The sequence below is a fragment of the Monopterus albus genome, unplaced genomic scaffold, assembly GCF_001952655.1.
Source record: "Monopterus albus unplaced genomic scaffold, M_albus_1.0 scaffold188.1, whole genome shotgun sequence".
NCBI classification, from domain to species: domain Eukaryota; kingdom Metazoa; phylum Chordata; class Actinopteri; order Synbranchiformes; family Synbranchidae; genus Monopterus; species Monopterus albus.
The window spans coordinates 575,575-600,554 of record NW_018128068.1 but is presented as its reverse complement, the minus strand read 5'-3'; the positions used below and the strand labels follow the sequence as shown (position 1 = coordinate 600,554).

The window sequence follows — 24,980 nt, the reverse complement described above, 5'->3', positions numbered from 1 at the left end:
AGCCAGTAGGCAGAATGAGGAAGTGCACCTGGAATCAATTTTCTACCAAGTCACATTTCTTGACAGCCTGTGTGGATCAAATGGGTATGGTCAGCTGGAAAATTTTATTTTTTTTCCCAGAATTAAACTATAATTCAATAGCTTATCCGACTGAACCCCACAGAGGAGAATTTGTGTGGTCAGCAAATACAGTCCAGAATAAACTATGAGTTTGTCCAAGCTACTGATTAAGCAGCAGCACATACATACGATCTTCCATGAATAAAGATGCATTTTCATTTGGAAGTAGATTATTTGGACAAAGGCAGACTAAATCATGCCTTCAAGCCTGGAATCGGAATAAAACTCGGCATGGTCGATTTGTCAAAAGAAAACAAGGGTGCGGCGTGAATGCACTTAAGTGTGTGAGGCTTCCAGAAGGCAGTTTTAGGATGAAAAGATCTCAGAGGCTTAAAACAGAAAAACCAATGAAAGCTAACGCTGAGTGGCAGAATACCATATGCTGCTGTAATCATGTTTATGCTTTATGCAACCCAAAACATTATGCAGGCATTTAACTTTGCAATTCACTCACTGCGACTAATGGGCTGTATACAACAACCAAACGTCTCTCCTTGAGACTCTTCATTAAGTCATGCAGGTGCAAGTGCAGCTAGTAATTGCTTTCAGTGTAAATAGCAGTTTAATCATTCCATTATTAACTGTTCACAGAGAATAACAAGCTTTTTTTTTAATTTGATTTCTCAGTAGAGCAGGACCATAAAAAAACATCTGGCCCAAAGCCACTTCAAGTACAGATGGGCTAAAGAGCATGTTAAGAAGAGAGCTCTGCCTGGAAGCTTTGGGTCTGGATTGCTCCTATTATATACTGAAAGGTTTAAGAGAACTTTGTAAGCTTAAACATCATGGTACACAGGATTTTATGTCCAGCTTCCAGTCAAGATTCCATATGGTGAAAATACAGCGCCAGCTGTTAATATAATAAAGTACTCAGCAAGTCATTCTCTAGCACCTTCAGTATTTTCTAGTTGGTCACATCTGCCTCACACTGTCGTGCCTCATACAAATTGTATGATTGTTTTCAGCTTTTTTTTATTATGTTGGAGGGTGATAAATCATTGATGCAAGGTGAAGCACCAAGACATTTTAACAAAGGAGAGTCTTCCATAGGGATACGTTTACAGAGCTGGTATTTGTGTGTGGTCACCTTGTTCGCCTCACTAACCACTGTATTGATTATTGTATCTATTCATTATCTGTTCAATCCATTCTGTTTTCCTCTATCTCTCTTCCAACCCAGAGACAGGACGGACACATGCAGCGAATCATTCGGGAAGTCAATACCACCAGCCGCTCTTGTGTTCTTTGGGACCTGGAGGAGGAAACACACTACATCATCCAGGTCCAGTCCATTGGCCTCTACGGGGAAAGCCAAGCCAGCAAGAAGGTGCATTTTCGCACCCTTAAGAAGTCCGATCGCGTCCCCTCCAACAGCTCCAACCAAGGTAAGCTGCTCTGACATACAAATACTGATTATTTCCTATGGCAAAAACCAGGGCAAATAACAGACTGTCGATTAACTATTAAGGGCTTATGTCTCCTCAACTACCGTTAAACCTTTGTAAAACCAGAATTAAACTGCAGCTGTGGTGGTGTTTTGAATTTAAGTGCATTGACAGGTACAGAATATCATAATGAAGACATACATACAGTATTAGACCCAGTGCTGTCGGCACTGAGTGTAATTATTAAGATTACTGCAGCACTGTGCTTCATCTCCCTGTGCTACACAACATAATGCTTTGCTTTTAATTCTATGCTTTTTTTCTTGAAGCTCAGACAGCAGTAGCCCATTACAGATACTTCTTCTAGCTGTTGAATGCTTTTACATGCCCTGACATTGAAAATGAGATACAATAAAGAATAATGTGGACATACTGTAAGTGCTATTCATCTGAAGCCTCCTCTCTCCAGGTTTCTTGGGGGGCTATTTTCTTCTAGATACCAATTCGCTATTGACACACTGTTCAAGCATGACTGCAGGCAAGCTCCTCTGCATTTATGCAACTCTATATCACTCCAAGTGGCTAATCAGGATGCTGACACACGCTCTGAATGACTTCAGATTTAGTGTCTCATGGGCTGGAGGAAAACTCAAGACCATGACCAATACAGAATAGGTTTGGTAGCTCTCAATGTCTTACTGCACAGATGAGGAAAATGTGAGGAAAAAGGTATTTGCTTTTTGTTATAAGCAGTTTGGAAGAGTCTTTGTTTCAAAATTCCTCTGCTAATCTGATCTGCATTCATTCAGCCATGATTGTGGGATGAGCCAAATACAGGAAGGTAATAAAATGGCAATTTGGATCTTACATTGGTGTAGAAACAAGCACAATACTTCAAACTATTTTTCCGCTGCTTTATGGTTCAGTCGAGGTTGAAAAGATATGAAGTGCTGACGCAAGGGACATAAATGTTCCTGTTAAGCTGACTCAGGTTTGGTACCATTAGGTAAGCTCGCAAGATCAGCTAAAGTGAAAGAGCAAGAAACTAATTCAAGCTCATGTTCAACACAAGAGCCTGTGCGCTGTCCATTAAGCTAATACAAACAATGGTATTGTGCTCCTTTTCTATTGCTATAGTCAGGAAATGATTTTTCTGCACTTATGTTTGAAGTTAAATGCAAAGGATTTTAGAAAGTTCACTAGCCATCAATGTCTGAACAAAGTGCTGAGCATGAGAAGACACATGCCCTGTATCTTACTATCTTCCCAGGACTCAAGGATCCAGTCTTCCATTAATGAGGATTTGTAGCCCCATCAATCATCATCCCCTTCACCCCCGCCGAGCGTTATCCAAATGGGTCAAAAAATAACCAGCTCAATAGATTAGCTTCATTTGTAGGAGTTTGGTTTGTACGTGTAGAAGCAATCAGTGTCAATTTTCCATAAATCTAACGCTGACTCCTCCTGGCCCAGTTTCAAAGTCCAGTCGCATCAGCTTTCTTTGTGTAGCTCTTGTCAAGTTCATTTATCTGCTTTTCTTTCATGTTTGGCTCTTCGTCACTCTACTAATCACTTGGACATTGTTAAACTTGCTGTGCTCCATGCACACCTCACCTGGGAGAAATCTATACAGAACAGCTGCAAATAATGCTCCACCTGTTGCACTGTTATTCAATTTTTTACCCCAGTTTCAGACAAAGGCCCTAGCTGAATGACTACCCTGACAAACAGTGTCCTATTTAACTCTGTTAGTGGGATGGAACATTACAACACAATCAGGAAAAACAATATTAATAAAGTAAAATATAATTAGATCATTGTATAGTTTTTCTGTACAATTTTGTCAGTATTTCCATATAAATGAGCCCATTAAAGATGCAAGGAGACATCTCATTGCAGACAGGGAGTAAAGGAACTTTAGGTCATCAACATGAGAAGCTATGCATTTCTCATACACACTCCTTTGAGACATTTCTTTAAGCCATATAACAAATTTTCACATACTCTATAAATAAATTCATTTGCTTTTATTTTAATTAAGTTTTTAAAAAAGGAAGATTTTGCCTGCTTGGAAAGGATGTTTACAATGCTTTCTCCAAAAATAACATTATTTTTCATAAACCTTAATGCACCGTAGTTTAATGTGACCTTTTTTTTTCCTGTGGTTCTTGCTGCCAGTCACTGTTCCTTAAAAAGCTCTTTTAATCTGGCTGGCTCCAGCACTGCAAGGCCATTTCAGAGATCCATTGTCACAGCCAAGTGCCTCCTATTGAAAGTAAACTGATTTGCACTATATACCAGACATTTCCAAGAGCTAAAGCTAATACCCACGGATCAGTAATGCTTTTATTTTTTTCCTCAATGCAATATGATTACATTTTATTGGACATGCCATGATGTATACCTTGCCTGGTCAGATTCATAATCCCCCTGTATTTCATACAAAGCATTTACTGGCAAAAGTTTGAATTTAAATGGTCTACAGTGGATTTTTTTTTCTCCCCCACGATCAATATTTTGCTCCACAATCCATTTCAATTTCATTAGTTCTGTGGAAAGCTTTTAATCAGAGTGTATATTTGTACTTTGTCTGCCCTTCAAGGGTGAAGTATGTTGAGCTGCGGCTCCTTCAGATTTAAAAACTTACACAAGTAAAACAAGAAGACAGACAGAAAACACATTTTCAACATTTTAGAGAATAGATCTTACTGAGGTAAAACTCCTAATTAGATACAAGCAATTGTAAATGCAAGATTTGAGATCTACGATAAAGATGGGTAAATAAACACGCTGTGTGGTTAGTGTGAACGCCATAGTAAATACAAAAATCCCCCAAGAAAAGACAAGAAACCACTAAAAATGCTAGCCGCTGCCAGTAAGCTGTCAGACTGCTTCAAACACTAAAGCAAAAAAAGATTTTCAAAGAAAGAGCAGTTAAACTAAACTAGGTAGGTGGCCCCCTGAGACACAATTACTGTGATAGTTCAAACAGATGCCAAGTCTTCCTGAATCAGAAGCTACAGTGCACCTACAGTAGCTTAGCGTCAACAGCACCGAGACAAAGGTAATGTACACAGTCTTAACTCCCTGCCATCTACTCTTCTTTTTTTTTTAGTTTAACAGCAGCAGTTTCATCTCTGTATTTAGGTAATGGTTTAAATAAATATACGGTAAATTAACAGCGTACAGATTTTCTGATAGTGGGCAAAAGGTGATTTTAGTTAATTGGTTGATCAACAAAAATGTATACTTTTTTCTATTACGATAATTAATAATTCAAATATTTTTTCAAGCAGAATTGCCAAACATTACCTAATTACAGCCTTTTAATGGTGTGGATTTGCTTTTTGTTGTAAGTTAGTATTGAATTATACCCCAGAGCCTGGAGTCCACTGGTGCAGCCGTGTGTTGTCTTACAGTAAAGGTACTCTTACTGAATTTCTTTTCAGTCACTAGAGGATCTATTGAGACGCAAAACACACTCACACTATTTCTTACCACTCTTTGTCAACTCGCTTTTTTCAAAGCAGGGGAGACGCTTTTATGTTGAACCAGTTCAAAATTATTTACATAGTAATGAAACCTAAAACAAACAATTGCTCAGTCTCAAGGGGACGTAATGCAAGAATAAAGCTGATGATGCATCTTTGTGACACCAGTGCAATGCTCCTTGTGTGTTGTTACACAGTTTCCCCGAGTTCACAGCCACTAATGCCATCATGGAATTTGGTGTGAGCAGAAATAAGGTTGACTAATTATCTCATCACAAAGTCATTGCTGTACTGAAGGCACAACAGTCTACTCCTTCTCCTTTAGCACTGAATCACACTCCATATTTGAGTGTGATGCCAGATTAAAATATGTATGAAACAGCAGCAGGATGTGTTATTCAGGTCTTCTGAAAATTCTCTTCACTCATTTTGTGGTAAACCTATTGCAAATATGCACTTTATCACTACACAGTCTGCATGTACTAAAGGTATGTTGTCAAGTTAAGTGAGATCATTAGATCAATTAGGAGACTGTAAACAAGGACAAAAAGAGTTCTGTAGAATACAGTAGTCTCACAGATTAAATTCACCTGCCCAGTGCTTCTGCAAGTTTCTCTATACATTGACCCAACTTAGAAATATCATGTCAGGATGTAAATTCAGTCTTAGAGATGGAAAACAGTTTATGACTTGTAGGGAAGACCAAAATGAAGACAGAACTGAATCTAAGTATTTTGTTGCAGAATTAGTCGGTGAATAAGTCATTAATGAGCGGTTAAGTTTACACAGATGTGGGAGGAATAAACTGGAGAACAACTCACAGAAGTACTAGTCATACTTACAGTAGCACTGACCCGAGTCCTGACCTGTGCAGTCTGATGTCAACTCCACAGAGCCCTCTGTAGATTTGGGATTATTAATTCACAACTTTCATTGCCATTTTATCTTTTTATTTTCTATTTTATCTAACTTTTTAAAAATATATATATTTTAATCTGCGTTGCTGTCCACACCAAAAAATGCATTCTGAAATTCAGCTAAAGCTTTGGTAGTCTGAGTTAGCAAAATCAGAATATCTTTATCTAGAGTAGGTTTATTGCTGATGCTTTATCCCAGCCAGTAAGTAACCCCAAGATAACAGTGCTCAGGGAAATGAAAAGGGGGAATTTAATACAAAAAGTATCACAACTTTGGAGTAGATTGCATGCTGTTAGAGCTAATAGCTAACACAAGGGACTAATTTCCACCTGTTTGGGTCAGATTTAAAGACATATGATTGGCCAAAAGTTATTCATGGAAAAAAAAATGGAAGTTTTCGGGAAAGTTTTAAGAGGTTTATTCTGCTTGACCTGTTTTGCTGGAGAATACGTTTCTCAAATCTCTACAACAGAAATGACAAATGCCAAGTTAACAAGGGCTGCAGATATAGTCAGAATAAAATAAAGGAAAATACCAGATTTTTCATTTAAGATACACACTTTCACTAATGTTTAATCCATCATATTACAGTCTTACTGATAAATCAGTATCAAGCACTTCTCTTCTCATTTCTAATTCCTAGTTTCATGTACCCCTACCCCTTCCCCCTCTTCACTCACATGCCCATACATACTACTACAGTACCCAAAGCAAAAAAAAAAGCAGTGCAACTAACTTCATAATTGCCATCATCTGAATGGATCTAACAATCTGACATTCTTGACAACTTGATTCTCTAAAAGAGGCAATTGGGAAGAGTGGCGCTCTGGAAGAGTTCCATTCAGGTGGGTAAGAGACATAGTAAAGTGTAAGAGTACAAATAGCCCGTGGTCAATCCACTTAAAGGAGTATTAATGCTTCAAGACTGATATACCATTGAGTATACAATTTGTTAAATGGCTTAAAAGTTGTGAAAGATAAGCGATGTGTCCATTTACGCCAGTTCTTACTGACAGGAAGCACGTTTACATTATCAGGATAGCCAATAAACCAGCTCTGCAACCAACACCACCTTTGCAATGATTTTACTGAGGCACATGGGTTTTATTTCAACTCTAATGATGTCTGAGCCCAGTGTTATTCAATGCTATTCTATTGGCCTGCATTTTAAGGTCCAGTGTACTCATATTGGTCCATTCCTCTGTGTATTCAGTATTTAGTGTTCAGGAGTCTGTATTTCCTACAGCTGTTCCATCTGTCCTCTCTCCTAGATGACCCAACTGTGCAGGGCTTGGACAAGTCCCGCCATCTGCAAACAGGAGAGATGGTCATAATAGTGGTGGTCTTGGTCATGTGGGCAGGTAAGTTTTTAGACAGCGTGTTCAATAATATACCTGATCACAGTTTTTTTTTCTATCAAAATTAAAATAGTTTTAGTTGTTTCAACACTGATTTCTGTATTTGTGCTATCTTTGCTTTTCTTACTGGTTTGAAGTGGATAGAAAAGTTTTGTCAAAATGTCAACAGTACTGATTAATGCCCGTTCTGTAATACTGGCGATAACTATCTCTGTAAAACCTTGACATCCTTGTCTTTCAGGGTGACACAGTAACAGATGTTTTTAAGCTTTTAATGGTTATTATTGTGAAAAGATATTAAAAACCTGCATAATAAGATACATGATCATTTGTGAGAACTGCAGAGTGTTTGCATTTATTTTCAGCATCAGTGAAGACCAATGGTGCACATCGGACAGATGTTTCACACTGTAGATTATCTTAGTTACATCAATACACTGACACACTAATCAATGGACAGTCATCCAGAACAAGAGCTGTAGGATCGCTACTAAATGAAGTCCAAAAACCTGAGTAACACACTTTCAGAAATAAATCTGACAACTCTGAACAGCTCGTCCCTTTACGGGTTTTTCACAACAGCGATGTCAAACCAACATCATGCTTTTCTGAGCAATCTCTGCATCTAAACTCTCTGTCCAAGTATGAGTTTCTACTCCTTTGAGGAAAGTGTGCTGATTAATGAAGTGTTGAGGCACAGTGAGAAGTGGCATGTCTGACAGGTTGCCAGGAGCAGTGTTCCCCACCCCCGGGCACTGGAGTGAGACATTAAATAGTACTAATGAGAGAAACGTTTAACTCTGACCGGTTCTTTTGTCTGAAGGCCCCAAGAAGTAACACTCAGGATACAGGAATCAGCTTCAAGTAGATTTATTTTCTTCTGGTTAAATACAGAGTTATTACAGCGCTGGGCTCTGTGAGATGACAAGTCTCCAAGAGCCTCGATAATCACAAATCATTCACATTTATCTTCTCGGGCTGGGACTGCCCTGTACATGGGTGGTACATTACACATCAATATTCTAGAATGTTCATATAGGTAGTATGTGTGTTGTTATCTTCTATTTTCAGGCGTTTCTTTCCAACTGAAAATGTACATGTAGTTAGCTGTGTCACTTACTTCCCTGATTCTGTTGTAAAAACCCCTTACTCATGCTTCAGACATGGGTGAATAGTTCAAGCCCGTCAGACTTTACGTCTGCAAAATAGCATAAATTAACAGCATCTTATCTAGTTTCCAGAACGACACTTATCTAGGCACTCTACTCTTGCACAATTATCTAAGAAAACAAGAAATACTACAAGTTGACCTGCAGCTGAAAATTATAACTGTTATGCATGTATAAGAGCCAGGTTAATACTGATACATAGTGCTGTTAATAAAACAGACAATCTTACTAAACTTTATCATTATAAAGCAAAATAATACTAACAGTAAATAAAACTAACTCCTGAAATCCAATTCTAACAAAACCAAACTAACACAGAGGAGTGGGAGCGAAAGGAGAGAAAATACATCATGTGACACAATCATAATAGACTGCTCATCTTGGACAGTCTAGTTTAAAGTCCCTCCCGAGTTCTCTTTGCCAGAAGTGTCTGAAATTCAGAACCTCAGTGAAGCAAGGAAGTTAGTAGTGAGCATTCACTACAGTACTACTCCAAACTGGAGGCAGTACTGCATCTGCCAGACATCTGGCAAAATACAACAAAGCAAACTCCATAGAGAATTACTGTCTTCTAAGCTTTCAGATAAAGGCTCTGCAATCACACTACACTGGGAGCAGAATTCCATTATTCATATGGCTTTTCAATGTATTCAGCTGGGGGAAGTGGTGACACTCAGTGACAGACAGTTGCCACCTCATCACTGAATCCCTATCCTCCTTTGTGTGTCACACATGTGCGGCTCTGTCACCTCCTGGCAGCTGTTATTGCACTGTTCTGCCGGCAGTATGACATCATCAAAGACAACGACTCCAGCAACAATAAGGAGAAGGCCAAGCCGTCGTCAGAGAGGAGCACACCGGAGCACCACAGCGGAGGACTCCTGAGGAGCAAGGTGAGCTTTGCTCCTCTCAGTACAGGTTCACACCACAAGCAGTTCAATAATATTTACCAGAATTAATTTCCTGTTCCGTATCGAAAGCCTACATAGCAGCCTCATGCATCTCTGACACAGAGAGTCACAAAAGTGTCCCAGAAACTCATGACTGTTATGGTTTAGTCCCCCTCACCAGGAGGGTGGGGGAGAACTGGGGTTGGACTCAAGATGGCTGACCCAGGTGCTACTGAAAGAAGAGGGTTTAATAGAAAAACACAAAAGTAGTAACCAAAACAGGGTCCATGTACATGTATAAACATAGTGGGGCAGAGACAGTGGAGGAGACCAAGACGAACAGGTAAATAAGGGTAAACATACAAACTAACGTCAGGAACTAGGATAGCAGGAGGATGAGAACGGACAGGTGAACAAAAAAGAACCAAAGTAAACAATGTAATCCACAGCACAGGGACTGTCAGCGTGGAAGACAAAAGCACGTATTTAGGTATTGCTAACCGCATAATTAGCGTGATAAGGTCAGGCCAAAACGCACAGGAACTGTCAGCGTAGCATCTTACACACGTCTAAAAATGCGGGTTAAACACAACATAATCACCTACTTTAGGTAAGTAGTGCGCGTTAGTAACGTAATGCTCCGGCGACGACAGGGCGTCTGCCAGAGGTTTAAATAAGGAAGAAAACAAATTACCGGAATACGCCTCAGGTGTGCGCACCGACCCACGAGTCACTAATTACCCGATGCGACACAGCTGAGAGCGGGAGAGAGAAAAAAAAAAAGAGAGAGAGAGTTAGGTCGCCCCGAGCGGACCTGGCAATGACAGTGTGACGTCACCAGCACATGTAACATCAAGACCCTGAAACCAAGGCGGCTAAATGGAATTCAGCCATCATTCATTTTATGATTTACACCTGTACTTTAACTACTGTCTCAGCCAACTCATCCTGCCATGAAACGTCCACCTCTTTGACACTTCACAACTGTAAACGTGATTATGCTGGATATTAATCCTGTATGATTACTGTAGTTTAGAAACATCTGGCTCTGCTGCACAGGCCATAAAACAAAAAGCTCCAAATATGTCCAGGCTAATGATGGATTTATGATGCTTGATCAGGAGAAATACAGTGTGCTGGCATAGGGGAACCCTACCAAATTCTTCTCTCCTGTGCTGTGCTCTTCTAAACACTCATTTAAAATGGATTACACAGCAGGCAACCATCGCCTTGATTAAAATGCAAGGCTTAAATTGACATTTGATTAGCAAATGTGATATTCATGGGGCGACAAACAAAGAGAGAAGGTGTAGTTCTAATTAAAAGTAAACCAAACCTTATATCAAACCAAGGAGTGAAAACCCCTGCTATGAAAAAGTTCATTATCGGGGCACTGGTGGAGTTTTGAGTGTGCGAGACATACCTTTAAAAATAAAAAGTAACAGACAGCACAGCTCAGTAATGAAGCCATGGCAAATTGATAATCCAGGTTTTGCACTGTTGTGGTGCAATGTTGACTTCTTGCTCAGAATTAAAACAGGAACACTATAGTTCTCTTGTTAAAATTCTCTATAAAGGTTTTTTTTTTTTTATTAACCCAAAAGCAAGAAAAATACAAAATTAACATCAGATAAACTGGGCCCTAAAAGAGGTCAACAAAAGATAAGGAAACTCAAAATACAGCAAACTGAACTGTCTAATACCTCAACAAAACCAACTGACCTGACAGATGACACACACAGGGGAACGTATATACTGGCTGGCCAGACCAATAACACACACAAGGGATAAACTAAAGACACTACCAAAATAACCAACTAATAAACACTAAACAGACAGTCTGCTCTCAACTAAATATTTCCTTTAAATATAAAGAAATTAACATAACTTGACAAATAAAGTTCTAACATAAACTACCAACAAATAAACAATACATTTCTCCCAAACTCCCCCCTTTCTTATATTGGGCACTTGGTGCAGTCCAGGCCTAGTGCGAGGTATTTAAACCTGCTGCTTCCTCAGTCCAATCTTTTAACCGACCCCCCCTTCCCCCCGTAACTCAAAAGAAAAGGCAAACATTAACAATACAAAATTAATCGAACGTGCATGTTCTTTGATCAGTTGTGTATGTCCAATATAAATTACCCACCCAAGTCCATGGCTGGTGGTGGTCTAGGTCCTCACATGGTGAAGGCCAGGACTGAGGCCTTCACACAGCCAGAAGCAGTGCATTTATCTTCAATATCTTTCTTTATTTTAAGTTTTAAAAAGTGAAGAATCAATGGTGATTTTTTTTTTCTTGGCTCTTGCAGTTTCATCCTTCTGTGCCGTCAGTTAACATCATTGAAGTTTGAGAAGAAGGAAGTCAAGGTTCAACTCTTCTCTCTTCTACCACTTTCCAACCTTTCTCACAGATGAGGAAAATGACTGAGAACATATATGAATAGGGTTGGCCAAGGCTGTCTTACAAAACACACCTGTTAGACATGCATGCACACAGTATTTGTAGGAAAACAAAGCACTACAAAACAGATACACACTCCAACACCCAGCCAGCAAACCTATACAATTCTACAAGTACAGTAGCTAGAAACAACCTATTCCTGCAGGTTGATAGTACACAAATTAATGTTAACCCATGGTGCAGTTAACATTGATGTTTTTGCCAGGTGCTTGGTATGTTATTGCAATACAAAACAAACACAATCCATCATCTCTGGGAGGTCTGTCTTCATGATTTTAAATATGCAGTGTATTTTTGATATTGGCATGTGCAGTTAGATAACCCCAATCACCTGTTACACACACACACACACACCTTAGCTCAATATATTCAAATACTGCCTGATCACAAATGTATATCACTGTCAGACTGCTGTGGGCATTTGGTTAATAAGGAGAGAAAGCAAATATGTACTGTAAGTAATTATCCAAACTGAAATGCCATTTTTAGGATAGCATTGCATTTTTTTCATATTTCATACGTGACATGTCTGTACATATTTCATACATTTACTAAATGGAGTTGCATGCAGGTCATTCGCCTGTAGAATAGCATTTAATGTGCATTCTAAGTTAGATGCCAAAACTGGACAAATAAACATTATTGCAGTACTATGAAGCTGTTACTGTTTTCTTCTGTTTTACCTGCTTATAGAACAGGACTTCTATCATCCAGTGTTTCATTTTAGGTCTTGTAGATTTCCTAACAATTGTATTACCTGAAAAATAAATAAAGTAAAGATTTCTTGTGAATGTCTTATAAGCTGAAGTTTCTCTTACTGAAATGAAGAAATCACTTCCACTGTGCACAGAACGCACCTTTACACAAAAGAGACTCAGCAGGAGTCACAAAGGTGCAATATTGTAAAAAGCTCTCCCAGGCTTTCAGTAGAAAACTGCTCTTCATGCACAAAATATTTGCCAAGTCACATCACAAGTTGTTTTAATGCTGAAAATACTTTGCAGGTACAGATACTTAAGATGATCGTGAACATATTTTTTTATTATGAGGTGCAAAATGCACACAGTGCATGAAAAGTAACATTTTTCTCATGTGTTGTTTCTTCAGCCACAATCCTGCATTTTGCACTGGGTGCTGCAACAACACATAATGGCTGCATTTTCAAAAGATCTGATGGATTTATACATCCTGAAAGACCCCATACATTGGCAACGCTTAAGGGAAATGGCATAGTCAATATTTATTCTTAACCTCATCTTACACAAGTAGTAATAAATAAAACGACCGGCAATAAAACCACTATACAGTATGCTTTACAAAATGTCACCAACCTCTGCCCTCTCTAATATATTAGTGGAACTCCTCCAGATTGCTGCAGCAATTAGATCTCAATATCATTTTACATCAGTTTAGCTGATTTATCATTTCTTCTATTCATCTCTTGAAAAGCTAAACAAAAAATTTGAGCAAACCAGTTCATATAACTGGGACTGTGAAGTGACGGCAGGGATCACAGGCACGTAATTTGATAGAATAATGTCTAAATAAAGGTTTTCAATTTAAAAGCTGGCCCTCAAGTCTGGTAAATGCCTGTGTTGATGCTCCTCCGATATTTAACCAGGAGAAAGAGCAGTAAAAGGCCATAAGAGTAGGACAGATACTGGTCACACTACCAAAGATTACAGTATTTTCCTATGGTGCATTGATTACAAAAATAATACAGTCTCTATCAGTAACTAAAAGGTAGTCATCAGGTCTTGTAGTTATCTTGCCAACAGCTTCTACATTTATCCTGAATATGCCAGAACTTAAGACAAGACCATCTGCTGCAGTACTTAACAGAACTAATTTAATAAGACCTGGCCTTTAAACTAGAATGCTCCTAATCAAAAATGCAATTAAACAGAAGTATCTAAGAATACAGCTCATCTTAAAATAGAAAGTGATTACAGTGTCCTAGGAATTAATAGGTAATATTGTACTCTCTCCTACAGTAACTCTTGTGTCACTGCAGCGCTGCAGGCTACTTCCATTAGTCGTTCAGGTGATTTATGGGCTGTTGATATGGCTTAGATCAGCTTTGGTAAGATTTTACATGTGATTCTATGCCATTTCTGTAAACAAATGGATCTATAAATACAGCAAAGGAGTACTCTCTCATCACAATGGTCTACAACCAAAAATGTTTTTGAAACAAAAATAATCTTTGCTAAATCTGCCAGCACAAGGTCTGAAATATTGAAGTTTTCCATTAGGCATAAGCATGTGACTGTGTCAGTCAGGCTGCCAAACAAGAGAACGCCGTTGCTTTTGACAGACCACAGCGTCTGGCACTACTGAAGGCCAAACCATCTTTGTAAATGAACCGTATATAGAAGAAGCAGCTTTTAGTTAAACACAGGATTCTAAAAATGAAATGTTTGTACAAAGTCTTTTATTAAGCATAAATATGTAACAAACCATAACAGTTTCCAAGTTGTGTACAATTTCCTTACAGTTTAAGACAACCACTGGGAGTTTATTCACAAATTGCTATCATCATAATATTACTACACAGCTGGAAACCCATTAATTGCATAGGTAAAAAAATAAGCACCTTTTTTGAAAAGTCAACTGATACTGTCATTTGGGCAGCAGTAGCTTGTGTGAGAATTCTATGCTTTTACAATTTAACATCGTTCTCATTTTTATAAGCCAAATGTTTGCTGGCCTCAGACCATCACAAGCTGATTTGTATTCTGGGCACTCTGGACTCAGTTTGGCATATTACAGTACACCCCCCATGTGCAGGTCCGTATCCCCTCCTGCATGGAAAATTCTCATCCACAGCCACATGCACTCAAGATTAGCTGGGGAGTCTACTCTCATCAATGTGCTGTATACAGTACCAGCTACATGAAACCAAGTGTTTACTCATGTGAGTACATCTACACTCTTGACTGTTGTTATTGAAAACCAATTCGATCTCTCACTTCAACCAATTCATCTCTAAATGCCACTTAATGCTGTAGCACTGAATCAGTGGATAGTGAAGCATCCACACACAGATCGACCACTAACTCAGTGGTGGAGCTGAAAACGTGAGAAAATCCTTTCTGCTTATGAGGACAGATGTTTGAGACAAAACTCAAGTGACAGTACTGCATTTTGACAGTGTACCTTGCTGACCTTGAACTTCACAGTCAATACTGAAATGCAAACATGGCTCAATATACAGTGCAATAACAAGCTGGATGATATCCAAACAATATAGAGCTTCCATTCAAAAATGCACCTGAGGTGGTATTTCAGCCAGTCAGCAACAAAATAATGCAATTAAGCTTCATGGTGTAACCTGATAAGCCTTCCAGTTTTTCTGCCGCGGGTGTCATGATAACAATGCAGAGTCACCGCTTCTCTCCCCCATCATAATTATTCTCAGTCATGATGCCAGGAATTCAGAGAGAAGGACCACTTCAATCAGGCTCGGGTGTACTATAATATCCTCTTCATCGTGAGCGTCGTCTGATTGGTAGACAGTTCCATGTAGAGCAACAATTTGTGTATAATGAGATTTGGGACAAAACAGATGTTTGGTGGCACAGATTACAGTCAAGAGTGGAAAATGTGAACCGCATCTATCAGCAGGTCATTAATGTCTTATTTATGATGTAGTAATCATACACTTGTACCTCAGTTACTAATGGCTATTTTGCAAAAATACAGCAAATCTTGCAGTAATAAAAACACATACAGACAAATATTCTGTACGTACAAACTGTATCTGAAAGCAAAACTGGGGTCCGAACATTCACATCTCAACAAAAGTGACAATTATTAAAAAAATAAATAAATAAAAAAAAATTGTGTGTGAAGCCCCAATTCTATTCATCCTACCTTATATATGAGACGGTATGGACACAAACATTACTCGACTTTGATATTAAAAAAAATACAGTGTATGGAAATAGGTTTCCTTTCTCTAATATTCTGGCCTTGCCATACAGTTTTCCTCGTAACCCCACATCATCACTATTATTTGACTGTATCTTTATGTACAATGGCAACTGAGTGAAATGTAAATCAGTCATATTTTGGTTATCCAAGCCATATTCAAATGGGATATCAGTTGAAACTGGTTGTTACAGAAATGTCAGCTGCTTCTACAGCAGAAAATGTTGCTTTTCTCTAAATAACCTCTAAACAATCTCATAAAACCTGATGTCTTTATTGATATTAACATAAAACAAGCAAACCAAAGGATTTTTAATTTGGATTACTGATTATTACACAAGCATAAAAAGGCTGGCTTGTGTTTGAATTTCATTTTCAAACCCAGATATTTGGTTGCTTCAACAGGGACACTTCACCGATTTTCTACATCATGTTCAATCCCCAGTTTTAAACATGGCAATGAGACTGAATGAAAAGAGCCACTGTATTACACTTTAGCATGAAGGTTCATTCTGTACCTTGAAAATAGTAGTTTTAATAGTAGCTAAAATGAATCAACAAAAGAGCCACTTACTTGGTGCTTCAGCTAAATAATAAACTGTCATGGAGATACTGTAGGTTAGTTTGTTACCTCATACAAGTCATTTTGGTCTTGTTATAACAGGTGGATGAAAATGGGTAATTAAAATCTGTCTTAAGCTGATTCACCTCTATTATTAATGAGGTGGATGCTACCTGGCCGCTCGCTCCATCAAATTAAACAATTTCCATGATATGTACTGTCACTACTTTGTAAATGTTGACCGTACATTTCAAGAAACATTTCCTTATTTTTTAGGGTTGATTCTCACTTTTGCAACACATTTATGTTGCTATCACTAAAATTCCCAGTATGTATCTCTAACAGCTACAGTACTGTGCAAGTCTTAGGCCATCATTAGTTCTGCTTTAGCAAAGTTGTAATGATATTTGTCTTTTTACTTCAGATATAACCAGAAAATATGTACACAATATTTAAAAAACATTTCTGAACAAAATGGCTTCTACAGTCCAAAGTCTGTATTCAGTGTGACCCTGCTTTGCACCTAGCACAGCTTGAATTCTTTTGGGGGAGACTGTGTTGAAGTCTTGAAAGCATGACGGAGTCAAATTCCTCATGTGTCCAACACAGCTGGCCAATAAAGCAGATTCTGATTCTTTGTGAGCTGTTGCATATCTCAGCCTTTTCTCCCTGTTCCTTTCTAAAAAAAAGTGGTTTCTTGACTGCTGTCCTTCCACAAAGGCTGTTCATGATCAAGGTTCTTCAGCTTGTGGAAGGATCAACTTGGCATCCAGATGAAGTTGCCAGGTCCTTGCTGGATTTCCTCCAGTCTGTCAAAAAAGAAACTCAGAAACTTCTTGACCTTTCCGGAATATTCATATTTCTTTAAAACGGCTTGAATACCACATCTGGAGTATCCAGCTTGATTACCAATTTTTTTCCTGACATTTTTATTTTATTTATTTATTTTTTAAATACTATGTACATATTTCCTATATTTTCTAGTTGTATTCTGATAAACATATACAGGCATCAAAGGTTGCCTAAGTCCTTTGCACAGTACCATACACCATGTGCTGCTTCCTTCTCAAAACTACTAGTTCATTCAGGACAACACTCTGAATGACAAATGTAGATTTCATCCAATATCATCATCAGTGTCTGATGAGAACTTCTAACACAGGACGTCTTCCAGTGACAGTTGTTACTCCATCAAGCAAATGACAAGACTAGAAAGCTTTTGTGTGTTTGTGAAAGAAAGTCCAATATGCACGCACACATACATACACACACCTGTGTTCAGTTTTCAGCAGAATTTAAGTGGAATCCATGTGTTTGTGTTCTTACAAATTTAGATTTAAAACTCCAAACTTAGTATTCATCCAATAACCTTGCACACTGTGTTCACCATCTCTCATCTTGGCAGTTTGTGAACATTTGAATATGACAAGAGATGGCTGTTTACACCGAGAGGAGTGTGTGTTGACTGGCAGGCATACACAGAAAAGGTTATAGTATCAGGGTATTCATTCTGGTTTCTCTGCAACAGTCAGAATATCAAGCAGCCTCTAGGCTTCAGGTTGTGCACTGGGGAGTGCGATATGTTTTGCTGTCTGTTGGGTTGAGGTATGCTGTTTTGTGGTTGTTTATTTTGTTGGTCTTGGGGACTGTGGTATGATCTCTGTGGTGCTGTAAGTGGGGCAGCTATTGCCAGTGTGTGTGTTATTCAAACTCATTGATGCAGACAGATCGTCACTGGCAACCTCCTGACTCAGAGCTGCATTGTCAGAGACGGGTCCGGAGCAGGACTCGGCCAGTCTGACAGAGAAAGAGAAATATAGAAGACAGAAAAGTAATATTGCAAGGGAGGTCAGAGACGTTTGCATCGAAAGGGTTCATAGGAAATGCAAAGGTCAAAAACCTTGAGAAAAAGAAAGGATAAATGGAGTGAGAACATGCAGAACATGACGGTCTGCATCTGGACTGACAGTGAGTGGAGAGAGAGAGAGAGAGAGAGAGAGCAGTATGTTACAAATATTATACCAATATTACAAATTTGCCTCAATGGGCTTTACAATCTGTATAGCACGACACCCTCTGTTAGACCCTAGAGGAGACATTGAAGGAATGATTTCATGCGCAAGCGCAGCGCACCCCCCCGCCATCACCCATCACCTTACATACGTAAAAATAGCCCATCTGCCTAAAGGCAGAAAGCAACAGCTGCTGAAATAATGAACAGTTTATTTGAACTGAGCCAGTTTAGGAATGAATGAAATGATATAAATTACACTAGAGTCCAAGGCTCCAGAGACATCATTTACTGCCACTCTACTAAACTAGTTTGTGCTGTAAGGAGGACTCTGTTACCTGGTGTTACTTTTATTCTCTCAAGATTTCGCCAGTGTCTTATTTATGCACCTATGATAAACTCAGTTACTAAGATGTTGGAGCATAAAAAAAAAAAAAAATCTGTTTTTAGCTCATGAAAACAGGAGAACGTCTGTAAATGAGTGTTGGCTAATGTTATTTAACCAGCTATTTCTAACTAGCAAGAGTGAAGTTTTACCTCCGTGTTCTTTTAAACTGAAAATTACACATTTTAGGGTACGATCCTTTCTATGGTCAGGTAAGATGTCAAAAACTTACAAGGTGCTCTTATGTCAGTTTAAACTGAAAATTACACATTTTAGGGTATGATCCTGTCTATGGTCAGGTAAGATATCAAAGGTGCTCTTATGTCAGTCTGGCTTTTGATTTGTCTGTCTGGTTAACTACCTGCCCTTCTCTGTTTAGATTACTGTTACTTATATTATTATAAACATATATTGAAGTGGCTACATAGCTTTAATGTGGCTTAGCCACAAATGTGCAGATGCCAGTAGTTTCCCTTGTGGACAGTGTGGCTGATAAAAAAAAGAAATGATCCTGGAATTATTGGTAGTATACTGTAAATGTAAGGCGTCACACAGGAACACTACATACAACACCTTTAACACTTACCACTGTCCATCTCTTCTACTTCCATGTTACTGCATGCCAGGCAGAGGACAGAAGAAATCATGACAATGTGGCTCAATGGTAAAGGTTAAATTAAAAAAAGAAATAATTTACCTTTCATTTAAGTGCAAATCAAACCATTTAATTTAACCCACCTGATGCCAATAGTTGTATGGTAAGCACCAGTTGCCCTGGTTGTCAGTACTGTGCCTCCACTTAAACAACTATCCTGCACTTCTAAAAGTTATATTTTTCACAGAACCTTGATCTGTGCTGATACGGTTAAACAAAACTATTTTTTACTGAAGTTGGTTTGGTTGCATCAGTTGTGCAGTACAGTGGCTCAACTTGCTTTAAAACGCTGCTAGTTACACACAAGCTGACAAACCTTCACAGTGATTGCTTTGTTGGTCCAGGATCCTTCCTCGCAGACAGTGGTGAGGGCTATGTTGTATTCACACACCAATGTTTGAGCTCCATTTACGACTACAAATCTTTCCAAAACTCCAAACTCATTTGCCAGGAAATGTACAGTACTGTGTTACTATGACAGCCTGGAGCTGTCATTGCATCAATCACTTATGGTAACATAATATTTTACAGGATTTTTAATATGGTGATTTCATGGTTTTATTTGACCGTTTAAAACCTTGTTAATGTTGATTAAACTTTGCCTCATTTTAATGTAGCATTAAAAATTTACAACAATGGAAATAAGGGTGCAGTGCAGTGCAATCCCTATAGGGAGTCTACAGTCACAGGAGCTGTCAAAGAGAGTCAAAGGTGTGATCTTAAACATCTGGAAAGATTCCACCGCAGCCCTCTGCTGATCTAAAGGCACACCACATGTAACACTAAATAGACGTGGACAACTCACTGTGATCTAGAGTTTTCAGTGTTTCAGGACAGATCTTATCTACCCGTTTGCATTGCCTCTGCAGACCTTAATATTCCTGCAGAGGTCTGTCCAACACTCCAGAATCCTCCACTCACTAGTCTACGATGTCAGGTTTAACTGTTCCATCTTCCTCCATTTTACAACCACCTGCACTGGAGGTCAGTATTTCATTGCCCTTGCTGAGCAACCTGCCTTTCCACGCCCAGCCAGCTTCTAGACAGCCACTACTGCATATAATCTGTGCCTCTCATTTGCCTATTTGCCTCAACCAAAGTGTTTCAAGCTCCAACACAACACCCACAGTGCAAACGATTAGAGCAGATACAGCAGTTTCCTACCTCCTAAAATGTCTCATATTAGATAGCTCTGGTTTAACAAGGCATTGGAGATTTAACAACACATCTACAGTACATGTTCAGTCAGAAAGCAGCACTCTGGGCCAATTTACAAACAGAGCACTTGAAAACCGCCAGGAGCTTCGTCAGTTTGCATTTTCATTCTTCTGCCAACAGCAGAGCAGTTATATAAACAAAGATGCCACACTATCAGTAGAGTAATGCCCTCTAAACTGTAACCTTGAGACATATTTTCATTTAATCCTCTACTTGAGCTCAGTACCATGGATGCTTTTTGCACAGTTACTTTAGATAAGGACATTTTTACATGTCTGTTTATACCAGAGTGTGTAAATTTCAGTAAAATTGTGTGAGTCACAGTCTGTCTTATTTAAAAGAGTCTAACTGACCATCACCCTTACAGTAACTGTCATCTTCCAAAATCATTCAAATGTATTTAAAAGGTTTTTTTTGTGTTTTTTTTTAGAGTAGGCATTGAAATAATTAAGCTTTTTTCCCCAGGGGAATCCTTAAGCATTTTGTGTACAAGAACAACCACATCCTCAAAGAATATGTCCTCGGGGCTAAACAGATTTGTAGTCATATGCAAAGGTTACCTTGAGAACGTATCGTCGAGTCCATCCTCCATGTCCTGTTGAGGCATAAACAATGTTAATCAATACACACACATTCATTACATCAAATTACAATCCTGCTGGCTCTGTGCATCGCCACTGACTCAGCTGTTTGTCAGAACTTGTCTTATTCAAACAACAAATAAATTCATGAACTACTGAAACATCACATGGAACATCTTGTTTGACTCACTATAACTGTACATTAATCAATATTCATATGTCAATAGTCTGTGATTTACAGATAAGAAATACCATACAGTCCTCGATCCACCTTCCCTGCTCTGGTTTTTAGGATGGCAAGTGATCCAACCTACTTAGATCAGCTTTTGCTCTTAAGACACTAATAGATGCTAAACAGTCATGTGATAAAGATCATGTTAGAATAGCTACCTGACTCAGAGCATACTTTCTCCCAGTGAGATAAAACTGCTGTCAGGGAAAGTATACAACAATGAACAAAGTTGAACTTCACTGTGTGACATCAGCTGGTAGGAAAGATATTCTAAACAAAATGGTGCCACCTACTGTTGGGCATGTGTAAGTGAACAGGGTGGTGATTGACACCTATGGATACAGTACTGTGGCCTTGCCTGGCTCCTGTTGCCTCTGTATCCAACATAGTAAATCCAGTCTTGTAAGCCCATCCATTTGTTTATGTTAAAACTCAAAACTCCATTTTTAAAGTTTGAGAATGAATAAATAAAAAGTGCAGTGTCTTTAAGCAGTTACATCTGTGTATGTTGTCAGCCATGATAATAATGCTGATGTAGTTTTGGTGACTAGACGCTTGGACTGTTTTCCAATTCTGATAACAAGCAAAACCTTACAGTTAACTTCATCAATAAAGTTTTTAATTGCCAAAACAGTCCCCAGCCTTATATTACCTCTCATAAATATTATTCCAGTAAGTTCAATGCAGTGAGGTATATAGACTTTAAAGCTGGGAAGACAAGAGTACTAATATTCAACTGGTACTCTGTATTGGTAGATATCCAAAGGTCAGAATTTGGTATCAAGTCAGAACAAGTTCAACCAGTGTATCCTTAAAAAACAGCCCACTATAAACCTTTCATTTAACCAAAAAACTGACTATAACCATTTTTTGAGGCATAGGGTGTGACCTACCCAAGAGTCATGTTTGATTGGTCGCCTTCGAGTGGGGTTACTATGAGGCGAGGGCGAGCTGAGTGAGGCAGAGAAGCAAGGCCTTCGGAGCTTCTCCTCTATCCCAACAGGCTTGTGTTCCTCTGAATCTGAGGGGGACGACGGGTGTAGACAGGAGTAAAACATTAAAGAGCAGAGACACAGGAAGTGAGACAGTGAGGCCAATGAGCGGAAAAAGAAAAGAATGGAGACAGAACAGAGAGAGAGAGAGAGAGGAGGAGGAGACTGGTCAGCATCTTTGTCTCATTAACTCTGCAGTTTCTCAGCAACAGGAGGAATTTAAATCATCGTGTAAAACTTTCATACATTTGTGCCAAGTTACTTGTAAGGTCCTTCAGGCTTTCACGTCCGATTTTCTCTCTGTCTACAGGTCACTATCGCTGAGAGTAGAGCAAATTTTAATTAAAAGAAGCTGGAAAAGTCAGGCCTTAACTAAGACCCAGCTGCATGGTTAATTAAGTCTCATTTTGTGGACCAGTTGACCTCCTGATGATTGGAAAACGGCTTGACCTATAAATGTCACGGCCATTGGAAAGTATTGAAAATCTACTGCTCCCCTGAATGTCTAATGATTCCCATGTAATTAGGTGATTTGTCCTGTGTGTGTGAGAAGTGACTGACATCAGAGAGATTTGTATGTGAGAGAGAGAGAGAGAGAGTGCAGTGTCTCGTTGTGAGCACACTACAATTAAAAAGGCCTTTTTAAAAAGTCATATTGCAACTGCCTGCAATAGCATGTACATAATCGTGTTCCTTAGAAATGGCTGGGTTTTTTTGAGGAAACCAGGGCCTCAAGTTTAGAGGAATATACACCTGTGTGGATGCAAGGACCAACTCTAAATCTGCCTCTACTGTAATTACCATCTCATTTCAGTGACTGAATCATATTACAGCTGACACGTTTACAGTACTAATTAGATCACTGTAAGCTTGTTAGTGGCAGGCAGTTTGTCTTCAGCCATACAAGACAGTACGCTGTGATTAAACCACCCTCAACTTCCAAAATTCAACTGTAACATCTCCTTGGCAACAAAACATTAAAGCACCCCAAAATATGGTGTCAAATATTAGGAATTTCACAGTAACATAAAAAGTCATGAAAAACTGTTTTAAAAAGAGCTTAAAGGAAGAGTTTGACATTTCGGGAAGTATGTATACCGGTTTTCTTGCTGTGGATCAGATGAAAAGATCAATACCACTAATGTCTGTATGATAAACATGAAGCTACAGCCAAGTGGCAACTTCCAAGGCTGAGAAATGAAGCCACTGCCAAAGCAGTTCCTTGAATGGCCACATGAGGCTGGCTACAATAGGGACTCAGTCCATATAGACTCCCAACTTTACAGCCTGGTCTCTATAGCTAATTTCCCCTTCCATAACAACTGTACGGGGGGTGAATTTATATACAACTTGCCAATTTAGTGTGGATACAGACCAAATAAAATGAACTGACCTGCTGGAACACACCGAGAGTCTGTTGCCTCTGTCTGTCTGTCACTTGCTGCACAGGAACAGCAGGTTCTGGCCTTCTTGCTTTTGTCTGCAAACAGAATAAACTGTTCTCAAACAAGAACCATCTAGGTTTAAATGTGTGTTTCAGAACAACATACAGTTGTGGTTATTTCCTCAGTAATCCATGTTTAGCTGCAATTTTACTGTACTGTATCTGTAGTGCTGTGACATTCACATAGCATAGAGGAAGGTCAGGAGTATAAAGTGTCTTCAGCTCCTTTTGTTAAAATCAAAAACCTATAACCTTCATGCCAATTTGTCTTTAAAGCCACAGATACACTGGACAGATTAGTGCATTTCCATACATTTTGTCTGAAGAGCTCAGGGAGAACCCTTTTACTGAATTGCCCCAGTGTCATCTCCCCTTTGTTCGGTGAACTCACCTTCCTGAGCAATCTCCCAAAGATCTAGGGCTACTTTAAAGGCCTGGGCTACTGTCAATGTCACAGCCTGAGCCTGGAGGGGACAAATAAAGGAAGAACAGCACAGCAATATAATATATGTACTAAAAACAATTTTGTGGTAAAGAGGATGTTTGTTTTTACTTGTCTAGTCTGGTTTCTTCTTCTAAGACTAATATATATTTTCGTAATTTTACTTGGTTAGTTTGAAAACTATATTCACAAATTTAGACTCAACAGATCATATCTCTTTTTGAAAACTGGCTGAATATAGCTAGCAGCAACAGAAAACTGCGAGAAACCGCCACAAGATGGAGGCACAGACCATCGACATTCATGCTACTGGCTGCAGTTCATTATAAATGTATTGCACTCAGAGTGGGACAAACTGACCTCATGACCTGCTAATGTGTCAAAGCATCCGTTCAGTGCACTAAGCTACAGTACAAAGCATACAAATAATTACAACAAAGTCACAAGTGGTGCACACTTACAATCTTCTTCTTTTGGCAGAGGAATGCATGGCACTCCAGGGTCTCATTGAACTGACTCTGAGAGACGTATGCAAAGACCTTGTCCTGAGTTTTATCTGCCGTGCAATATGAAATTCTGAAAGACAAGAGGCAGAAGCAAGACATTATTACAGTTTACCAACATAGTCTATTACATACTATGTAACATTTGTGGATTTATAATGATATATGAGCCATTGTAGCTGCCAGGAACCAATATGCTGCATTAATGCCATGAAACAATATATATA

General features: G+C 38.9%; 2 protein-coding genes across 3 annotated transcripts in view; one reads left to right on the top strand and one right to left on the bottom strand.

The window, feature by feature from the left end:
* Positions 1-12,569, top strand: part of fndc4a (fibronectin type III domain containing 4a) — a 22,969-nt gene extending 10,400 nt beyond the window's left edge. The window contains exons 3-6 of the mRNA XM_020617337.1: positions 1,301-1,505; positions 7,186-7,275; positions 9,201-9,334; positions 11,644-12,569. Of these exons, the coding sequence (XP_020472993.1) occupies positions 1,301-1,505; positions 7,186-7,275; positions 9,201-9,334; positions 11,644-11,685 (471 nt within the window). The 3' untranslated portion in view covers positions 11,686-12,569. The remainder of the gene's footprint in view (positions 1-1,300; positions 1,506-7,185; positions 7,276-9,200; positions 9,335-11,643) is intronic.
* Positions 12,570-16,938: 4,369 nt separating this feature from the next.
* Positions 16,939-24,980, bottom strand: part of LOC109970001 (low density lipoprotein receptor adapter protein 1) — a 33,445-nt gene continuing 25,403 nt past the window's right edge. Inside the window, exons 4-10 of one of the 2 annotated variants that reach the window (XM_020617284.1) lie at positions 24,712-24,826; positions 24,200-24,272; positions 23,758-23,844; positions 22,266-22,393; positions 21,120-21,154; positions 19,273-19,301; positions 17,951-18,087 (exon numbers count right to left, since the gene is read on the bottom strand). In XM_020617284.1, the coding sequence (XP_020472940.1) occupies positions 18,041-18,087; positions 19,273-19,301; positions 21,120-21,154; positions 22,266-22,393; positions 23,758-23,844; positions 24,200-24,272; positions 24,712-24,826 (514 nt within the window). In that variant the 3' untranslated portion in view covers positions 17,951-18,040. Of the gene's footprint in view, positions 18,088-19,272; positions 19,302-21,119; positions 21,155-22,265; positions 22,394-23,757; positions 23,845-24,199; positions 24,273-24,711; positions 24,827-24,980 lie in introns of both variants that reach the window. The other variant, XM_020617282.1, reaches the window with a different exon arrangement.